The sequence below is a fragment of the Haemaphysalis longicornis genome, unplaced genomic scaffold, assembly GCF_048455015.1.
Source record: "Haemaphysalis longicornis isolate Haplotype H1 unplaced genomic scaffold, Haemaphysalis longicornis Haplotype H1 scaffold_5, whole genome shotgun sequence".
Lineage (NCBI taxonomy): Eukaryota > Metazoa > Arthropoda > Arachnida > Ixodida > Ixodidae > Haemaphysalis > Haemaphysalis longicornis.
The window spans coordinates 178,065,580-178,083,727 of record NW_027526385.1 but is presented as its reverse complement, the minus strand read 5'-3'; the positions used below and the strand labels follow the sequence as shown (position 1 = coordinate 178,083,727).

The 18,148-nt window shown below is 45.4% G+C and overlaps 1 protein-coding gene across 2 annotated transcripts; it reads left to right on the top strand.

Annotated features, from left to right (window-relative positions):
* Positions 1-384: 384 nt before the first annotated feature.
* Positions 385-17,217, top strand: LOC144139528 (monocarboxylate transporter 5-like). Of its 2 annotated transcripts, none has more exons than XM_077671841.1 (4): positions 385-426; positions 10,848-11,114; positions 13,817-13,926; positions 15,380-17,217. In XM_077671841.1, exons 1-3 carry the CDS (start codon positions 399-401, stop codon positions 13,834-13,836), a joined length of 315 nt encoding a protein of 104 aa, XP_077527967.1. In that variant the 5' UTR covers positions 385-398; the 3' UTR covers positions 13,837-13,926; positions 15,380-17,217. The 2 variants fall into 2 exon arrangements, with proteins under 2 accessions (XP_077527967.1, XP_077527966.1); XM_077671840.1 differs by having other exon boundaries at positions 13,783-13,926.
* Positions 17,218-18,148: the final 931 nt, after the last annotated feature.

Sequence of the window (18,148 nt, the reverse complement as noted above, 5' to 3'; positions counted from 1 at the left end):
GGCTGTTTTTCGCCAATTTTTTTTTATTATTTTTGGCGAAACCTGGAAAATTTTGATACAACTGTTCATTTTTGGTCTTTACGCCAACAGCAAACCTGGCCGCATCCTTATAGCAGATGTTTCTTTTATTTTTGCTGACTTCTGTTACACATAAACGAACCTCGTCCTCAGTAGGAAACTTTTGTTCAGTCTTTTGTTCCTGCCATATTTACCGGATGCGACAGCTTCGGATAGGAAAGCAAGGCTAATATTAGTTTTATTTTTAAACTCGCTTATTTTCGTTGCTCCGTTCTCAGGTGCAGCGGTGTAGTTTGCGAACGTCTGCCATGCGGAATATACGACAATGAACACGGACCGTTGAGGAGTACGTCTGGCATCTTTCCGACAAACCTGCGACCATGTCAAGCCCAGCTGAAGTCTCATCTGGTACTGATAGCATTTTATATTTTGAACGATAGCCAAACAAGACTTTCCGACCTCGTGTATGTGGAGGGATACTCTTGCAACTTTTACGCTGCATTCGGCATATCTCTTTTCTCTCTCTGTTTAAAAATTATGCACCCCTTCGTCAAATGACGACAATGTTCGGTCGAACGCGAAGTTTTCTCGTGACAGATTCTTTGGTTGTCAGCAAATTTTTCCAAACCGCTTCTACCATGTCGAAACAGAGCAATCGGATAGGCGCGGGCTTCATAAAGCGAGGACCCAGTATCAATTCCGTGCACGCAACGCGTTTTTTTTTTCACTGCGGCGTTTTCGCGTTACAGACGCCATCAGGGAGACCACTGAGGCTTCGCTTTGAAAAATGTGATTGCATGACTTTAGAAGAGCTTCATTGGTTTTTTCTTGAGGCTGAAATGACATTCTTTGTACTGTTCAAATCCGTATTGCAGGAAAAGATATCGCGGTTGCCGGCGTAGAGGACAATTCATCAAATTATAAAATTGCTCTTGATGCACTTCACTTTTGTTAACTGGCAGATGAAAAGAATTCCGCATAAGACTTTTGGTAACAGGAAAGCCTTAAAGTGTCATCCTGCTATGTTGTGATAACTTACGCAATCGCCATTAGCGATCACATGAACAATCACGTATCTCTGAAACCTCAGTTTTTCGAGACCGCGCGCTTTAATTTGTCAGAGTGGCCGGTTTTAGTAAGGACTTGTCTTGGAAAGAGATTAAACTGTTTAATGACAGGAAAACTGATTACATTGCGTTATAGGATCAAGGAAATAGCACTGAGAACGTCCGTAGCGATGCGTGGCGGTGGGGCGACTCTCCGCGCACGAAGTTCAGTTCACCCTCGCAAGCGAGAGTCCGAAATGCGAACCACACGCACACAGCACGTATAAACGCCGGCGCCGTCTCGGGGCCGCGTGATGGTACGTATAAACACTGGCGGCGTCTCGGGGAGGCGTTGGCAGCGTAAGCTGTGGCGGTGTCGTATACGCTGCATGGCCGTCTTCTCCGCTTTCCGTTCGTGCTTCTTTTCCTTTCGTTCGTCGGCCCCGAGCGAATTCTTCGTAGCCCCAGACAAATTCAATCCACTACTGCTGATACTGACTCCTATGTTTTCGCCGTTCCATCTTTTTAGTGGCATCACAGACCCCCACAAATGCATTCCTAAACAGCAGCGTATTTGGCGACGTTCATACGCGAAAATTTAATACACGACCACGTAAACTTTTGTCCCTATGTAAAATTTGCCTTAAAGGGGCAGACAACCGATCTTTGACCTGTATATATTCTCTATCCCAAATGAGAGGGCTTCCCTCAAAGCACCCTAACGAGAAACGGTTTCGCTGATAACGCCCTAGAACTTTTTTAATCGATTTTTTTAGATCTGTGAGCCGTACGTGTCCTCCCAAAAATAATGCTGGCAACCATGACATGCAGTAGCGCGGAAACATACTTTTGCCTGTATGCGAAATTAAAAGCGGTATTTAAAATGTTGTCCCCAGCTAAAAAAGTGTGAAATGAAGGCTTTCTTCTTCCTGTATGTGTTTTTTTTTAATTCACGACGAAGGCGTCATCTGTTGGAATAGACGATAGGTAGAATCTGGCTTCACGTTGTGGGACTAGGAAGTTCGATTCTCCCCGGGGCGCGTCCTTTTTTTTGGCTGCCGCTGGTGAATTTGGGAACTGAAATCGAATATTTTGGCAGAACAAACGCCCCTGACTCAGACAGAATCGTCAAAGCTCCTTCACTGGGTTTGTTTACTGAACGCTGCCGTTGATTCTGGGCGTGGAGACTCAGTTAGCCACACTGAAAAGAACCCAGCGGCGGCGGGCGGTGTGTCTTAAAAATTTTCAAAATAGTGTCTAAAAATACATGTACAATATAAACTTATACAAATACTTGTGTGAAAAGGTTTTTAATAAGTGAATAAACGTTCGAACACTTACAGTAGCAGCTAGTATTGCAAGTCACGTGGTCGGACACATATTGTAGTGTCAAGTTTCGACACTACGAACCGCCACCCTTCCGACTTAAGAAAGTTTGCTGCCAAATTAAAACTATTTCCGCAAATTTCTTTATAAATTCCTTGTGGTTACCTAGCTATATAAAACTCCAGCTTTCATATGAGCTAGAGAACATATACGCGACAATAATCGTTTGTCCGTCCCTTTAAGAACGCAGACTACGGAATGCTTGTTAAATACGTCTTTCGTTTTTTTTTATAGAAGCAAAATGTGCCTATTCTTCTTATCTGATGTTGTGGTACTAAAGCGCAAAATGTGGAGTAGAGAAAACTGTGTAATAATTAAGGCGAGCTCGTCAAACAATTCATCAAATGCTAAAAGTGACCATCGTCGTTGGTGTCAACATGAATGGTGCCCACATTTTCGCACCTGTAAATAGAAAATAAATAACAAAACACAGTTTTTGTGGGATTTGAGCCCGGTTGTCCAGAGCCGGACCCAAGAACGTTACCGCTGCATACACTTGACACCCAGCAATACTAGGGACAAGAATTGTCTAGTACGTGCCACGAGACAGGCAAATGTAAGAGTACGTGAGTAGAATACGTGGAGGCGAAGACCGCCGAATGAGTGCCGACCAGTCTGCTTGTCGGTGCAAATCGCATCCATAGGCGAAGAAACGAAAAAGAAGAAAAGACCCGAACGCGATGTTGCAGTAAATAGGTCTTCGATAACAGCTAGGCTTTCATCTTCAAAGCACGTATAGACTACATTTCCAGGGGAGATTTTATTCTGTGCCATAATGGGACCATCGTTTCGGATTAACGGGAATCTAAGAATCAGACTGTAATCGACAGCAACCTTCCTACAATAAAAATGCGAGTGTTATTGAGCGTCGTGTCGGAAAGTGGTCATTACACAAACTGCATTGCGGCCGTTATCAAACATCCAAAATAGCGTGCCACCATTGCGTTACAAAGCGAAGTTCTATGAGGGTTTGCAAGCAGTGTTGTACACGTTCCTCTAAAAAACAGGAACGAAAGCTCGTTCCTCGTTCCTTTCTAATTTTGGAACGAATTCCCGTTACAAGTTACCTTAATGAGGAAGGAACGCGTTCCAGTTGTACTTCGAACATTGCAACGTGTCATTACATTAACGTTACATTTGTTTTTTTTTTCATTAACGTGTGTCAAATAATGCCAAGGCAAAATCAAGTGTGTAATTTAAAACACACATTGAGCTACGTGTATCATACGACTATGAACACCGCCGGAAGCAGAATATCTGAAAATAAAAAGAACCCGAAGAAACGCTCCCAGACGATTTTTTTCAGGGAGCACCGGACATACTCCAGACATGTCTAACTGCAACTTTGGGGCTCCTCTGTCACGAGTGCAACACACACGGCACTTTCCACTTCTGTCTTCAAATGCGCAACGGGTACACTGCGTTTCAGATGTGCAAATTGAAAGTTACTCACATGCACGGGCATAATTAAATTTCTTGCACAAGAAACCCCAACGATAAGAACAATACAAAGGCGTTTAGTGAATTTGATTCAATATTACAGTATTAGTGGAAAAAACAATGTCCATAATACATATTCGCAACTTAGTAGAGTCCTTTGCTTGAACTCAGCAATAGCCTCTTCTCGATATTGGAGTCGGACAGACGACCCCTGTTTTTTCGTCAACACTTCGTTGGCAATGTTGAAGAGCAGTAGCAACCCGAGCTCTCCACGGACACAGTGGTTGCTTTGTGTATATTTTGTTTGACGGCCGTTAAAACCCTCTGTGGTGCCGTGCGCAAAACTTCGACCATTGTGGTTTCCTCCGTGAATTTTCGCAAGCGCGAGCATCGGAGCCAACGAGTCAACAACAGAACTTCGGAGTGTTAGTCTGCTGGATTGAGAATTCATGTTCGCTTTTTTTGTAGCAGCCTTCTCTGTGGAAACTTGCGCTGTTCACTTAGCCACGCATAGAACACTTTTTGGCCTCTGGCTTCTCGTCGTCGGAATGGAGAACTCTACACACATCGGCAGCCGTGCACCAGCCGCGCTACTACAACTCGGCTCGCCATCGGTGCCCGGCTGCAGCACTGGTCGGAGCCGGTCCGTAACAATACACTTCAGTCGCTGCACTCCTATGATGCGAAGTTATGGGGACGCAATAGTTCCCAGCAAAATGCGAAAACCAATCGTCACAGCAAACCTGGCAAACATCATGAAACCGTAGGCCCGTTCGGTGCGTGAGAAGGTTTACGGCGACCCCCATGTCCGTGCGTTGGGGCGATAGAACGTCGCAGGTCAGGTGCGACTTGCAGCTGACCGACATTGTTGCTGTTGCGCATTAGATCAGATAGCTCTCGCCTAGGTTTTGGCGGCAGCGGCAATAGTTTAATAATCCGAGGCTGGGAACTTGATGCCTTGTTTTTACACACGGTGAGCACAACGCCGGCGAGCGGGGTGTCCATGGGAAGACAGCAGAGCAGTCTCGTATACGGCACGTCCGGCTGGTTCGGCTGCCTGTGGAGAGCCCGTGTGCGATGAATGTGGTACCTTGCACCTGTGTGAGGTGATCGTCCAAGCTGGTGTCTTCTACGAGTGCGGATGGCGCATCCACGTCTGCTCCTGCTCGGCTTTCGCGTTCCACTCCTAGATGCGAAGTTTAAGTTTCCTTGAAGTTCATGGTTGCACAAAAGGAGTGGTCGTGGTGGAAGACGAATCAAAGGGGTGTCGAAACATTTGTTTCAGTGCCGTCTGCAGCCGCCGTAGCAACAAGGCAATGCGCGCCCGGTGCAACCTGCCCGACAGGTTGCGGCCCGCGGCGTGGTTATTATTCTGCCTTTGATCTTGGAGGAAGCACGTTCCGTGGAAGGGCGTGCAAGTTTGGCAGCTTATAGGACGAGCAACGCAGTAGCAACCTGTGTCTTTTTGTACGAGCTTCAGTGCTCTGAAGTATTGCCATCAAAAATAGCCAAATCTTAACGATGTAGCGTTTACAGAAGGAACGACGTTCCCTTTGCCGTTCCTTCGTATACGTAATGAGTTACCGTTACAGTTATGTTGGCCCTTAATGGAGCGGTGACGTTCCTCCATTCCTCCCAAAAAAGGCCAGTTCCCGGAACGTCATTCCTTGGAACACCGTTCCGTACAACACTGCTTGCAAGGTAGGGATGCCTTTACTCGCAGTTTCAGAATGATGCTCTTCCAACGTCGTGAATGCCCATTATTCCATGCTCATACACAGCCGAAGTGGCACTCGCGAAATTGAGTCTCCTTGCATTACTACTAGCGCGTACACTTTATTTGAAGCACCAGAGAAAAGCGATGTCTCACTTGGGTTATTTTTCTGAATTTCGAAAATACACGCTTTGCATTGATTAAAGCATGCTCAGAGCAACGTGTTTGAATATTTAGATTTGGCTCCTCCAGTGGTTTCTCCCTATCAGAGCAAGCTTTCAAAATTTTCACATTTTGGGATTTTGACGTGCCGAAGCTGCAACTGGTGTACGAGATGCGCCGTAGCGGAGGGCTCCTAAATAACTTTCAATACCTGGGTACCTTTACAGTGAGCGGAAATATCGACACAGGAATGCTTTCGTTTTTCACAGCGATAGAGCCCATTTGCTTGGCTCCGCAGCACTACGGCGTAGCCCCTCAGCCAGTACTGGCGCGTTTCACAGCAAGCTTTAACGGTTTAGGCAAATCAAAAGACGTATGGAGAAGCTTGGCCATAAATTTCTAAGCATTTTATGCGGCGTTCACTTATTTGGAAGCCGTGGTCCGAATAAATATGTCGGCGCAATTTACATAATCGAAGGGCGAGTTCCATCGGCTTCTTTCTTCCTAGAACGCGATTTTTTCGCTCTGTTAAAACCAACAGGAGACATCAGTAGTATGCCCAACCAAAAATTTTAATAATCCTTAACAGTGTGCACTAACTACTTCATGGGTGTTCATGTTTCTGAGTTGTTACGTAAGTGTCTGTCGTGGAAGAAAATAGAAGCAAAAAGGAAAACTGGAATAACACGCTTAACACACTCTGGTTTAATGCGCTCATGCGATATTAGTGGACGCTAGAATGTGGATGCCTTCAAGCCACAGAATTAATTCGTCCTGTTCATGTCGGAAGTTTGCATTACATTGTAATCATTCCCATGAATCAACCTCTAAAATGGCCCATGAATATAATTACATTTTTGAGAACATTTGTCTGAAGGTTTATACAGTTGCCTCTAAGCCAGAAAAGAAATTAATTCACTTTGTTTAGGTTGAGAGAGCTTCGACTTCAGTGGCGTAAAGATCCACATCAGCCGACCCCTATACTTTGTTCATGGGTAGTCCTAATTATCCCAAAGAAATTGTATACCCTTGACTCGCTAAAAGACAATGATATCAACTACGGAGATAGCCGTGCCGCAAGAACAAAAGAGGGAACTGGATGCATCTCCAAACACACCCCCTTGTGATATCCAGAAGTTCATGACCACCCATATTGTCTGGTCTCGCAGTGATAATGGAACAGTTGTGGTCACCGTTGAAAACATGCGTGGAAATGTTCAAAATTGGCAACAAATTGATCGCTAAGTTCCCGGTATAAGATATTGATTTAAATTACCGCTCTTATCAAACTCACTCCACCACCCAACATTGCCATGTATACACCTAACGCTCGTCTGTACTTCATGGATGTAAACAAAGAAATGGGTGTTTTATCACATGTCATAGCAAAGCAGCCGTCAATACTATTACCAAATCAAGTAAACAAAAAATTAAAGCCGTTCCTCTCAATCTGAAAGCTGTTGGAAGTGCAGAGCAGTGATTTGCCATAATGGGCTGTACCGCCGTTGTCCGCTCACTGCTACCACCCCATGCATTTCAAATTTACCTCCTTCGCAGTGCTCGCCCGCCCCCTGCCTGAAACTGCGCCAGCGGTAGTTCTGTTCATTTTGTGCTTGTTTTAATTTCGCATACTGGAGCTGTTTTGCGTCATTTCGAACGCGGAATTTCTTTCTTGTGGGGCTGTAGCCTTTCTGCGTCATTTCGAACGCGACATGTTTTTCTTGCGTGGCTGGAGCCTTTCTCCGGCATTTCGAACACGGCATTTTATTTTTGCGCGCGGTGCCTTTCTGCGCCATTTCGAACGCACCCTTGTTTTCTTGCGCTGCCGCTTTCTCCGCTTACTATCGTAAAAACCCACCCAAAGAGCATTCCTAACTAAATGAACGCGGGCGCTGCAGGTTAATTACGTATATTTTGCCTGAAATGTATTTATAGTTTTCTTTGCGCCAAACAACTTCGACATGTAGGACAAGCGCAAGCGGTTCATGAGTTTCGAACGCTTATGACTGTATAAACCGCTTGGCTTTTGAATCCTCTGGACAGCGAAGGACAGCGTTACCAAGGAACGACCTCTTGCTCTACTTGGGTCCAGCAAGCGAGCTACGACGACAAGGCGAGCGGCTAACGTCCTCTGCATTTAAAACATGTACCTCTGCACATCACCGTGTGACGTGATACAGCATCTCCGATCATTCACCTCCACAGAGTGGAAGGGCGCTTCTTTTTTCAAATGCCCACTATTCGGTCCCGCGTCAGTTAATAGGCGACATAAATGTTGCTTCGTGTACAGCTGTACCTTCAGTGAAAGTCATGATACAATTTAATTTAAAAACTCACATAAAACTTCATTTTATTGCCTGCTTGTTTGGAGCGCCGCGCAGCTGTGTAGAAATTTGTCTTTGAAAGCGATAGCTTTGTTAACAGGGCTAATGGCATCCTGTCAAAATTCTAACGAATTTCCCACAGACCGGTTGGTCGACGGAAAAGCTATGACAAGATCTCTAGACACAATTCGAGTGCGGGAAACCGGACTTCCGTTGTGTTGCTTTCAAATCGCGAATAATGAATGGCTCAACATAAGACAATACACGCATCGATCATGAAGGAATAGTGCAATAGTGTGCCTTTATCTCATAGACCAGGTATCGGTGTACATTTAAATCGTTCATCGATTCGTTTAATTAGCGCGCGAAAAATCGCCGCGTGGGTTAGCTCTTCGTTTGCGATTTGGGTTTTGCAGGTTCGACGACCGTTTGAACACAGTTTCTGCAAAGGTTGTACGCACCTTTGACAAAGTTTTTTTTCGTTTGAGAACAGATCTTACTTATCATTTATTGCAATAGCATAAACGTAGTCCCTGTTAAAGAAATTTTCCCGGGTATGAAAGCGTATTTTTTGTGCCTAGTATAACGCAAGGTGTAGCCGTTTTACCCAAGAACTCTTTTTACCTCTAAGGGTTTAGAATGCGGAGTGTGATAGGCTTACTATGTGTTCATCCGTCACCGTTAAGAGCAATTACACATCAGTGCAAAAACGACTCAATTTTTTAAAGATGTGGTGGCAGCAAAACGCCATATAATTTGTACAGGCAATTTCGTTGAAAGACGCGGTGTGGCGCTTTTCAGCCCCATTCCTGTGCCAAAGAAGCCCAGGCATACATTGGAAGCGCTGAAAAATTTTTAAAACGTTGCCTTAAAGAAACATAACTAGAAACTCATAAATTTAGGCTACGTTGCCAAGTAGTGGTAGCGTATAATACGGTATAATTTCACTTTCGGTACGTGGTTTCAAAAGCAAAGCGCAACCGTTTTTACGTCCTGGGCATTTTCGCTAAGTTTCGCACAATATTGCGGTTTTCACATAGACTTCACCCTGTGTACGAGATCTTCGGTACATCAAACTTTCAGTCGGTTAACCAAGTATACTAATTTATTAGTAATGGTATTCCCAACCCCAATCGTTTAATTATTAAAGGGAAAAAATTAGGTTACAATGTTAGTCTGAAACCAGCATCCTTGGACCAGAGATGGCCGATTGCGCAAGGGGTCAAAACGGGTAGAAGGAATGACGTCATCAAGGGAAGCTCCTATAAACAAAGTAACTTGTACAGTTTAAAACAAAACCGGGTACACCTTTCTGTGTGTGAACTAAACCACGGTCCACGGTTAGAGACACGTATAAAGTACAACAGGGAAAATTTCAGCGTGGTTTACACAAGTAGCGATTTTGTGAGCACCCAAACGCCTGCATATAGGGCTTATAATAAAGGCAATTGGATGAGCCTCTCAGCCACAGTTATCAAATTAATTAAACGGCGCAAATAGAAAGCGTGATGGTATTAATAAGAGCCCACATGCGTACAACTGGACACTGGCCACTCCAGGCGCCACCGCATTGTCGCGCATAAAACGAACGCGCTGCTTTAAAGGAGTACTTACACGAAATTTTCGTGTTGTTTTTTTTTCGCTGCTATTGGTGCCTAACTGCCCACCAATCATAGAATGACCCATTATAATGTCAATCAGAGCGTAAGCAATCATTTACGGCGCGTTTATTTGTGTCAGCTTCGTTTTTGACAAAACAAACGCCGAGCGCCTGCCTAGACAGGAGGGCGACCATGACGTCAACATTCTAGTTGCACCGCTGCCGATTTGGACGTGAGCGCGCGCGCGCCCACACCGGCCGGGGTTTTCACCATCCCCATGCGTCTGGGCACCATCACGTCAGTCCCAAAACCATGACGTGATACACACGGCGTAGCAGCGTGCGCCAACCGCAACCAGCACGTCGGCTACGTAACGGTAGCCCTGACGTCGGCAGCTTGGGAAAGGAGCAGATGGTGGCATGCTGGTCCACTGTAGGCTCGTGCGGGCAAAGATTAAAATGTATTTAAAATATGTTACCTAAAACGGCTACCGTTGAAACTTTTTGGAAGATATCTCCTGATAAAAAGGAAACCTTTTACATATATATCTCAGCTTTCAACTGTCGTGTCCCTGCTCCTTTGAAGCTCATCAGTGCGATGTATGCGGGGATGGAGTCCGATCCCTATAATACATTTACAGCAGCTGCAAAACGTGGCGCCGCACACAATGCACACACATACGTCACGCAATTTACGGCTATTGCGCTTTCATGCACTATGCATCGTAAGGAGTGCTTAGGTGTCCTGGAATATTTCAGCAGCATGTCCCCTCTGCGCATTATAGTTACACGCGGAACTCAAACGCCAAGAGACCGAAACTTCAAAGTTGCATCTCGATTCGTGAGTCTATCTCACACATGAGGCTCTACTGCATAGATATACTGCAATTCAACGATTTAATGACAACGACAAAAAAGATGCGAGAGGCTTTCACAACCTACCCTTAAGGAAAACCGGGCAGTGCCTGGCCCCGCCAGACATGTCCCGCTGCTGAAAGCGTGTTGATTTAAAGGAAGAGCCACTTCTCGATTCGTTGCAGCCATCACCATTAGGGGAAGGCGAGCGTGCTGCAGGAAGCGAGTTCAAAACCACTGATGTGTTTCAGAAGTGACGCCCCGTTGCCAAAGCAACCAATCTGCTCACTCGTTTCTTTCAGGAGCTCCGCCACTGAGCGCGCAACCTCTCGACTGCGCAGTGCGCAAGATTGCTGCAGAGAAGTCTCAACGCCGCTTAACTCCCCCACTTCTCAATGTGGACAAGGAGTGGGTTCTCGCCGTGGCCATGGCCGGAGCTGTTGTCTTTACTCAGAGCATGCTAATGACGGCCGGCCTTCTTTACGTGTACTTCATGGAGGACTTCGGCGCCAGCCGCGAAGCTGCGGCCTGGCCAACTAACCTCAAGGCCGCCGTATTTGGCATTGCAGGTATAGGATCTAACGCAATTTGTTTTGATGGAGAATGAAAAGCTGTATGTGAGCTAGAAAAAAAAAAGGTATTAGACGCCCCAGGGAAACTTTTTAAACCTACAAACCTCTGAAAGGACGGAAATTGGAATTTCTATGGCGCTTGCCCTTCGTCCCCTTCTAGGCAGTTGGAAAAGCTCAGTATCACTAATTAAGATATATAATTTAAAACAACACGTGGTTTAACATCATTTCTAACAAAGTAAGAGCAATTAAATCATATTTGCCAGATTTACCACGGCTACGAATAATCAAGACGGGGCAAGACAGGTCATGGGCCCCCTTTCCGCGTACGTGTTACTCAAGGTCAAACCAAGAAAACGACATCTTCGCAGTAGCGTCACTCTCACCTTCAAGCTTAGTCAAGGTCAAGCCAGCACCTTTTGCTGTCGCGCATAATCACTCAAAGGCAAAGGCGCGAAGAGGGGTGTAGGGTTAAAGAATAGAGGCTTGTGCCATCAGAAAATGGTACAAGGACGCGCCTATTATTGGGCAGTGGAAGCATCGAATCGCTAGTTTGTTCCAACGGGAGGGGTGAAGTGAGGAAGATAGAGGTCAGAAAATAATGGCTGCACACAAGTTCACTGTGTGTTTCAGCTACAGCACCGACTGCACCGAGCAGCGTGTGTGTTTTTTTCCTGAGGTGCAATTCCGTATACGTTCACAGAGCGCTCTCCCCGCCGAAACTAAGCTATAGCTCGACAAACTTGGTTTAACTGCGTTCAACCACACCAGATTTGTACCCAAATTATGTGTCACCTTTATACCGTGCCCTAAAAATCTTGGCTCGCCATTCGCAGCAACAAAGAGGACTGACCCATGTTTTTTTTTTTTTTCTACTCGCACATCCTTCTCTGCGGGTGTTTATTTCTGGAAAATATGAATATAAAGGGGCGCTGCAGAGGTCTTATACCTTTTTTTTTTTTCAATCTGCAATGCTTGCAGAACGAGCACATTCAGCACTTAGAATAGGAGACCGCAAAGTACCCCAGCCGAAAAATACTTCTCTATGCCCATCAGTCAAAAGATTTTTCTCTCTTTTCCTGTCGTGGCGTTCTTCGACCACTAGAATTACGTAATTGCAGCGGTGTAGCGACTATTGTTCTCATTTCCCTCAGTTGCAGCAATGAGCGCGTTCGACAGCCGCTTTAACAATAAAGCCACAAGAGCAAAGCAGAAACGGAAGGCGTATCTGCTGCGACAAGCGCATCACGCAGCGCCACTCGGTGCTGGCGATAACTATAGCTTCCGGAGTTCTTCCAGACGAAATAGTGAGAGCGTTTATCGGGTGTTTCAGAGTTTCTTTAAAGCAACCGCCCAACCATCCATGGTGTAGAATATCATTCCACTTCTATAGTAAGACATAAAAATGCCTAATGTTCCGGCGGCGCCGAGTAAAAATGGAAAGCAAAATTTTTCATCCACATTTGGTCACATTTCTTTTAGTGAATTGACTCGTCGTAAGTACCTGTCAGTAACCAGCACTGCTGACTTTAGTTCAACTGCGCACAGGCATGACCGCATGAAAAAACAAGTTGTAGTTGGTTATTCTTTTTTTTCGCCGGATGCTTCAATCCCTATAGTACTATGCTTATCCAGCCAGCTGTATACTTTGTTTCTATGTCGTCTCGTTTCCCGCATTCCATGCCACAGAATCGCAATTTCAAGGGTATTTCAAACAGCAGTAGTTGTTTTTCCACAGCCGTTACCAGCGCACTGTTCCCCCAGCTGTGCGACGGCAGTTCAAGGACATTGCATGTTGCCTAGCACGGGGACATATCAAGCCATAAAATTTAGGCCCCTTCTAATGCAGGTACTGCGAAAAAGTTACCTATGGCTATGGTCCTCTACAGTGTTCGTGTCAGGGTGCAAAAACTCCCAGCTCTATGCACGAAGGAGCGCGCAGCAGGCATTGTTCAAGGGTTACGTATTATCCATCAACAGGTTTTTGCAGCTGTCAGCGATACGCAGGCTCTGCGATGGTAGATGTCGCTGCATCTGAGGAAACTGGCTTTGGCTGAGCCTCGGCTGCTTGAACCCCGCTGGTATTTTACTACTTCGGCTGGCTGGTCAATGTTAGTTTCACTTTACCGAATGAGGTTGTGCACAAGCCGGAAACACTGAACTTAGACGGGACTTCAAATTCTCAGGAGATAATGTAGTAACATTGTTCCGCTGACTGTGAAATTTGGTCATAGCATCTAAGAATTTCAAAGACTATGAGGTACATCCTTTTATTCATAAAACGCTATCCTGATAATATCGACAGTCGAATTCTTTCAAGTCTATCAAATTTATTAGTCTTCAGTAAGCAAAGATATTTACCGCCATGAACCCTGTAATGTTTGCTTTGGCCTAAGGATACGCAAACAAATAAGGAAATAAATGATTACGAAATTTCCGCAACGCCAGGAAATTTCTCGGTCGATAACAAGCCTTCTTAACGAAACGGTTGTGAGAGTCTTGCCCTAGGTCGGAGCATTGAGCAGCGAAATTTAGCAGAATTCATTTTTAAAATACACAAAAGGGTTCATGCTGACTCCTTGGCAAAACATTGTTCACAAGTTTCCCTAATAAAAGACCTCGTATGAAGCAGTTTCAAATATTTAAATGCCCTGCAATTTTACAGGGATCCTGCTACCACTACTCCATACGTATCTCAGCTTATTCCAGATCGCCATGATCGGAAGCTTTCTCATTTGGATAAGTCCTATGATCTGCGCCTTCGCTCCCGACATGACACTCATCATAATATTCTTGGGTGCCTTCCAAGGTGAGTGCATTCAATATTTACCAGCTCCACAGGGGCATTTTTGACGTCGTTTGATACGATGCATTTATCAATGGGCGAAACTTGTGCAGTGCAGGTGAATCGTAATTGACAGTGCCTGTTGTTAGAAGCGATTATGAGTTGATATTGGGAACACCATATATGTATGTTATACCAGCGCTTAAAGTACACTGATTTTAGTAACATGCGATTGCTTCATGGGCACAATCAATACTCCGGTGGTGCTTCATATCTTTACATTATTTGGTGCCATTCAAACCATTGGTTGCTGTAGTACATGTAAACACAATCGACGTTGCTGTTTTAAGATGAATACCCGCGGTGTGCTTACTGGCTATGCGTTGTGCTGCTGCTCCCAAGGACGCAGATTCGATCCCGGCCGCGGTGGCTGCTTTTCGGATAAAGAAAAGCGAGAATACCACTGTTTTGAAATTTCGGCGCACGCTATACGTGTTCAGGAGCCCGCCACTTTAGCGCGCACGTAGCTTAGGTGAAGCCCCGGCGCTTTAAACCCCACAATCAACTTTTTAAATAAATAATGCGTTTTTGAACCTGTAAATGCACCTGCCGCCATGACGGTACAGCTCAGCAACCATCGTCCGCGTGGCATAGTAGTTAGAATGTTGGTAGAACAAATCAGGACGTTCCTGAATATAAAAGTTAAGCGACTTGGCATGTCAAGAGAATATGAAACTCTGCTTCGGGTATCTAAGCATCCCGAATATAAAACCCGTAATGCAAAAACAGGCACCTGGAAGGAAGAATAGTGTTTCCCCCAAGAAGCCCATATTTATCACGAAGAAGGTGCTTATCCATCTCTCTTCGAAACACATAACAAGGATTTGCCCTCCTTAGGGCCACAGGAGGATTTCTTTGCTCGCTTTGCTCGTTTTTTGCCAAGAATGGCGACACACTGCTGCGCACAGCTTTGGCGGCCCGTTGACCATCGGAAATGATCACAAAAAACCCTATTCTAAATTTATAATAACGTTTTGCGAATGATGGGCGTTGACTGTGCGAACTACGCACCACCAAAGTAAAACAATAGACACATGCAATTTCTTACACGGCGATGAGCCTGATTTGCGGTGTTTTTTATAGAATAAAGAAGTGAACGCATGTCTACAGCAACGGTCTGAACAAACACATGTCTTAACATTCTTTCTGTTCCAACTCATTTACCAAGATTGCAACTGTAGATTCCCCACCAGGGTACTGGAAACTTCTCGGCCTATTGGTAGCCCCAGTACGCTCACACATTTAACACTTACAATAGTGAAAAAAATGTAGGAAAGAAATACCCAAAAAATGCTGCGTTATTAAAGTACCTCTGTGAAAAAATATTAACAGCCAAGAATACGCACAATGTCAGTAGGCTCTTCTCCTTCCTTTTGCAGAAAGCGATAAAGCCTTTATTCTGGGCTTATTTTTCTAGGTGCAGGCATGGGCATTGTGGAAACTGCGGTGGCCGTCGCCATCGGCACTTGCTTCCAGAAGTACCGCAGCATCGCGATGGGCTTGAAAGATGGAGGACACACAATCTGCGGACTCATCTTCCCCACGATTCTCTCCTCACTTGAAGCAGAGTACGGTCTGCGTGGAGCGCTCGGCGTGTGTGGGTCTCTGTGCTTACACGTCACTGCCTTCATGCTGACACTTCGAAGAGAGTCCTTCACCAGTCGAAGGCAACGTCCTTTCAAAGATAACGATAGATTTCCCATTGTGCGCCCAGGAGAAGACACACAAACATCCAGCGGCGATTTCGTCTCATCTTCGTCTTCTAAACAATCGGCTTCAAGATTGCAGACTGAAGGGCAGCCAGTTTTTATCAATGTAAGCAGTCCCTCAGGTGCCAGAGGAAATATAGTGAGCTCTACTACGCCCGAAAGTAAATCACAATGTGAAAGCTCCGTCCCTTCATCTGACAGAGGTGTACTGCACAACCACAATATCGACGGTCACAAGGAAGACATTGAAAAAGACCAGCAAAACATTTTCTTCTGTCCCGGATTTTATACAATATTGCTTATATTTGCGATCGCCCAGTACGGCATTGTCGCCGCGAGGGGAGTGATTGTAGACTACGCCATGGACAAGGGTGCGGATCAACCAAAAGCTGAACTCATGGTGACGTACTTCGCTGTAAGCGACTTCTTTGGTCGCATGGCCATCATGGCGTTTGCAGATCACGGCTGCATGAGCCGCATACTAGTCACCGTAGTAGCCCTGTTTCTACACGCAGTGACGACGCTTGTTCTACCGTTGACATCAGGTTTTAGAAATTTTTTGGCTGTGTACCTGTTTTCGTCGATGACGCAGTCCACCCTCTCTCCGCTGATAACCGTGGTGGTAGCTGATTACCATGGCGCTCATCGAATTCCGCTAGCGTGGGGAGTGGGTGGCATTGTAGCGGTACCTCTTCAATTCGCTACACCATCAATAACAGGTAAGTGCGAAGGCAAGCTGTAGAAGCATTGATATAATGGTTCGTGTTTAACCTAACGCCTTTGTTAAATGGTTCCGTGGCCAACTCTCCAATAGCGATCTCGGCTTCCATAAAAATTAAAGACCAACTACAGGTAAAATAGGTTATTCTATATTTGTCGAGAAAATTTAGGCCGTCCCCTTTATATATGTGTAATCTATTGGAAAAAACTCAACTTAATCCAGGCAAACTGCAGTTCCTCTGGCTTCCCTAGATGCCTCCTCAGGGCAAAAACACGCCTAATAATCTAACGCAAAGGGGCATAATAGTCGGACTACGTTGAAGGTAGAATTGGATAATAAAGTAAGATCCAATATATGGAGAAACCGAGGTGGTTTTAGAGCCATTTGTCACCAAGCTGTTCATTTTCAATTGCGTGGCAACAATGGGCTCATATGTACTCAAAAAGCTCGAAAGAGCGTTCCTGTGCGTCCGTACGCAGGCTTCTATCTTCCACGCAAAACATCGTGTTCGGCGGAGTTCTCAACTGTCAACGCTTGCTTTCGTAGAATGAATGCCCGCTTTTCTGTCAGCAAGTCTTGAAGATCATGGAGTGCACCTACATTTAAAGTGTATTAGTGTTTGTTGGGGGTTTGGTGGCGGTTAGCACCAAAACAAAATGTTTTCAGACCTAAATTTTAACTCCGAGTGCGTGTTTGCCTGTAAGTTGTAAATTTCCTGCGCTGGCAACCAGTTACACATGTTTCCGCACTCTTCCCAAACGTCAATAACGCGATTGTTCGTACACTGCTTGTGCCCTTGCCTTCACTCATTTGCTTGAAGAAGGCGTTCCTTGCCTATGCTCCCAAAGCCCGTCCGTCTAGTTACGCCAACCGCCGTCTTAAGGGCTGTTTGCCGCCCTAGTTACCGTAGCCCAGCTCCGTCTCCTGGTGCAGATTATTGACTGTTAATTTTTAAGAAATACCGGGCGCATGTTGGTAAACCTCCGTAGAACCACAGATGCCGAACTACGCAAGGAAAGAGAACAAAAGAGCACGTGTGGAGCGGTGGCGCTGCGGTCGCGCCACTGGCGACACAGCATAAGGACAACGCCACGTCAGGGGGCAATAGTGGCGTTCGAGTGGGTGCTTCACGCGTCAGTGTGTTAGGGTGGAGCGAATTCGGCTCTCAAAAGCGTACAACAAGCCCTGAGATTCCGGCTTCTGAAGCGAGAGGAAGGTGCGGGCATCAGGCCGGTCCTTAAGTTCACAATGCAGCCGCGGATGGGAGACTTTTCTTAGCAAGGAGCCGAAATCAGGTAAACAGTTTTATCCTTTCTTTATGGCAGCAGAGTAACTACACTACACAAGTCACAACTATCATCCCAAGGGCAACAGAACATGTTACAAACTTCCCGAAGACTCGAAGATGAAATTTAAGAAATGCAACTTTAAATCATTGCTAAGGACACACCTTTTATTTTGCCTGATTCTACTACTTCTCTTTTCATCTTAATTTGAACTTGTCACTTTCAGGGTATAAATACTTCGCTGCTTTGTGCTTCTTCACGATAAGCTATGCTGCGGGTATTGATTTCCGTTTGTATTACGTGAACATTTAATTGGGAAGGGAGTTAATCATGTGTCACTCCGTGATCTCGCTTTGCCTTGATGTAACACCTTTAAGATTCTTTACAATTTGGAGCTAACCCTGTTTCGGGTTATAATAACGTGGCTCTACCGCTGGTGCTTTGCAGTGTTTGGCCATTTCTGTGTAATA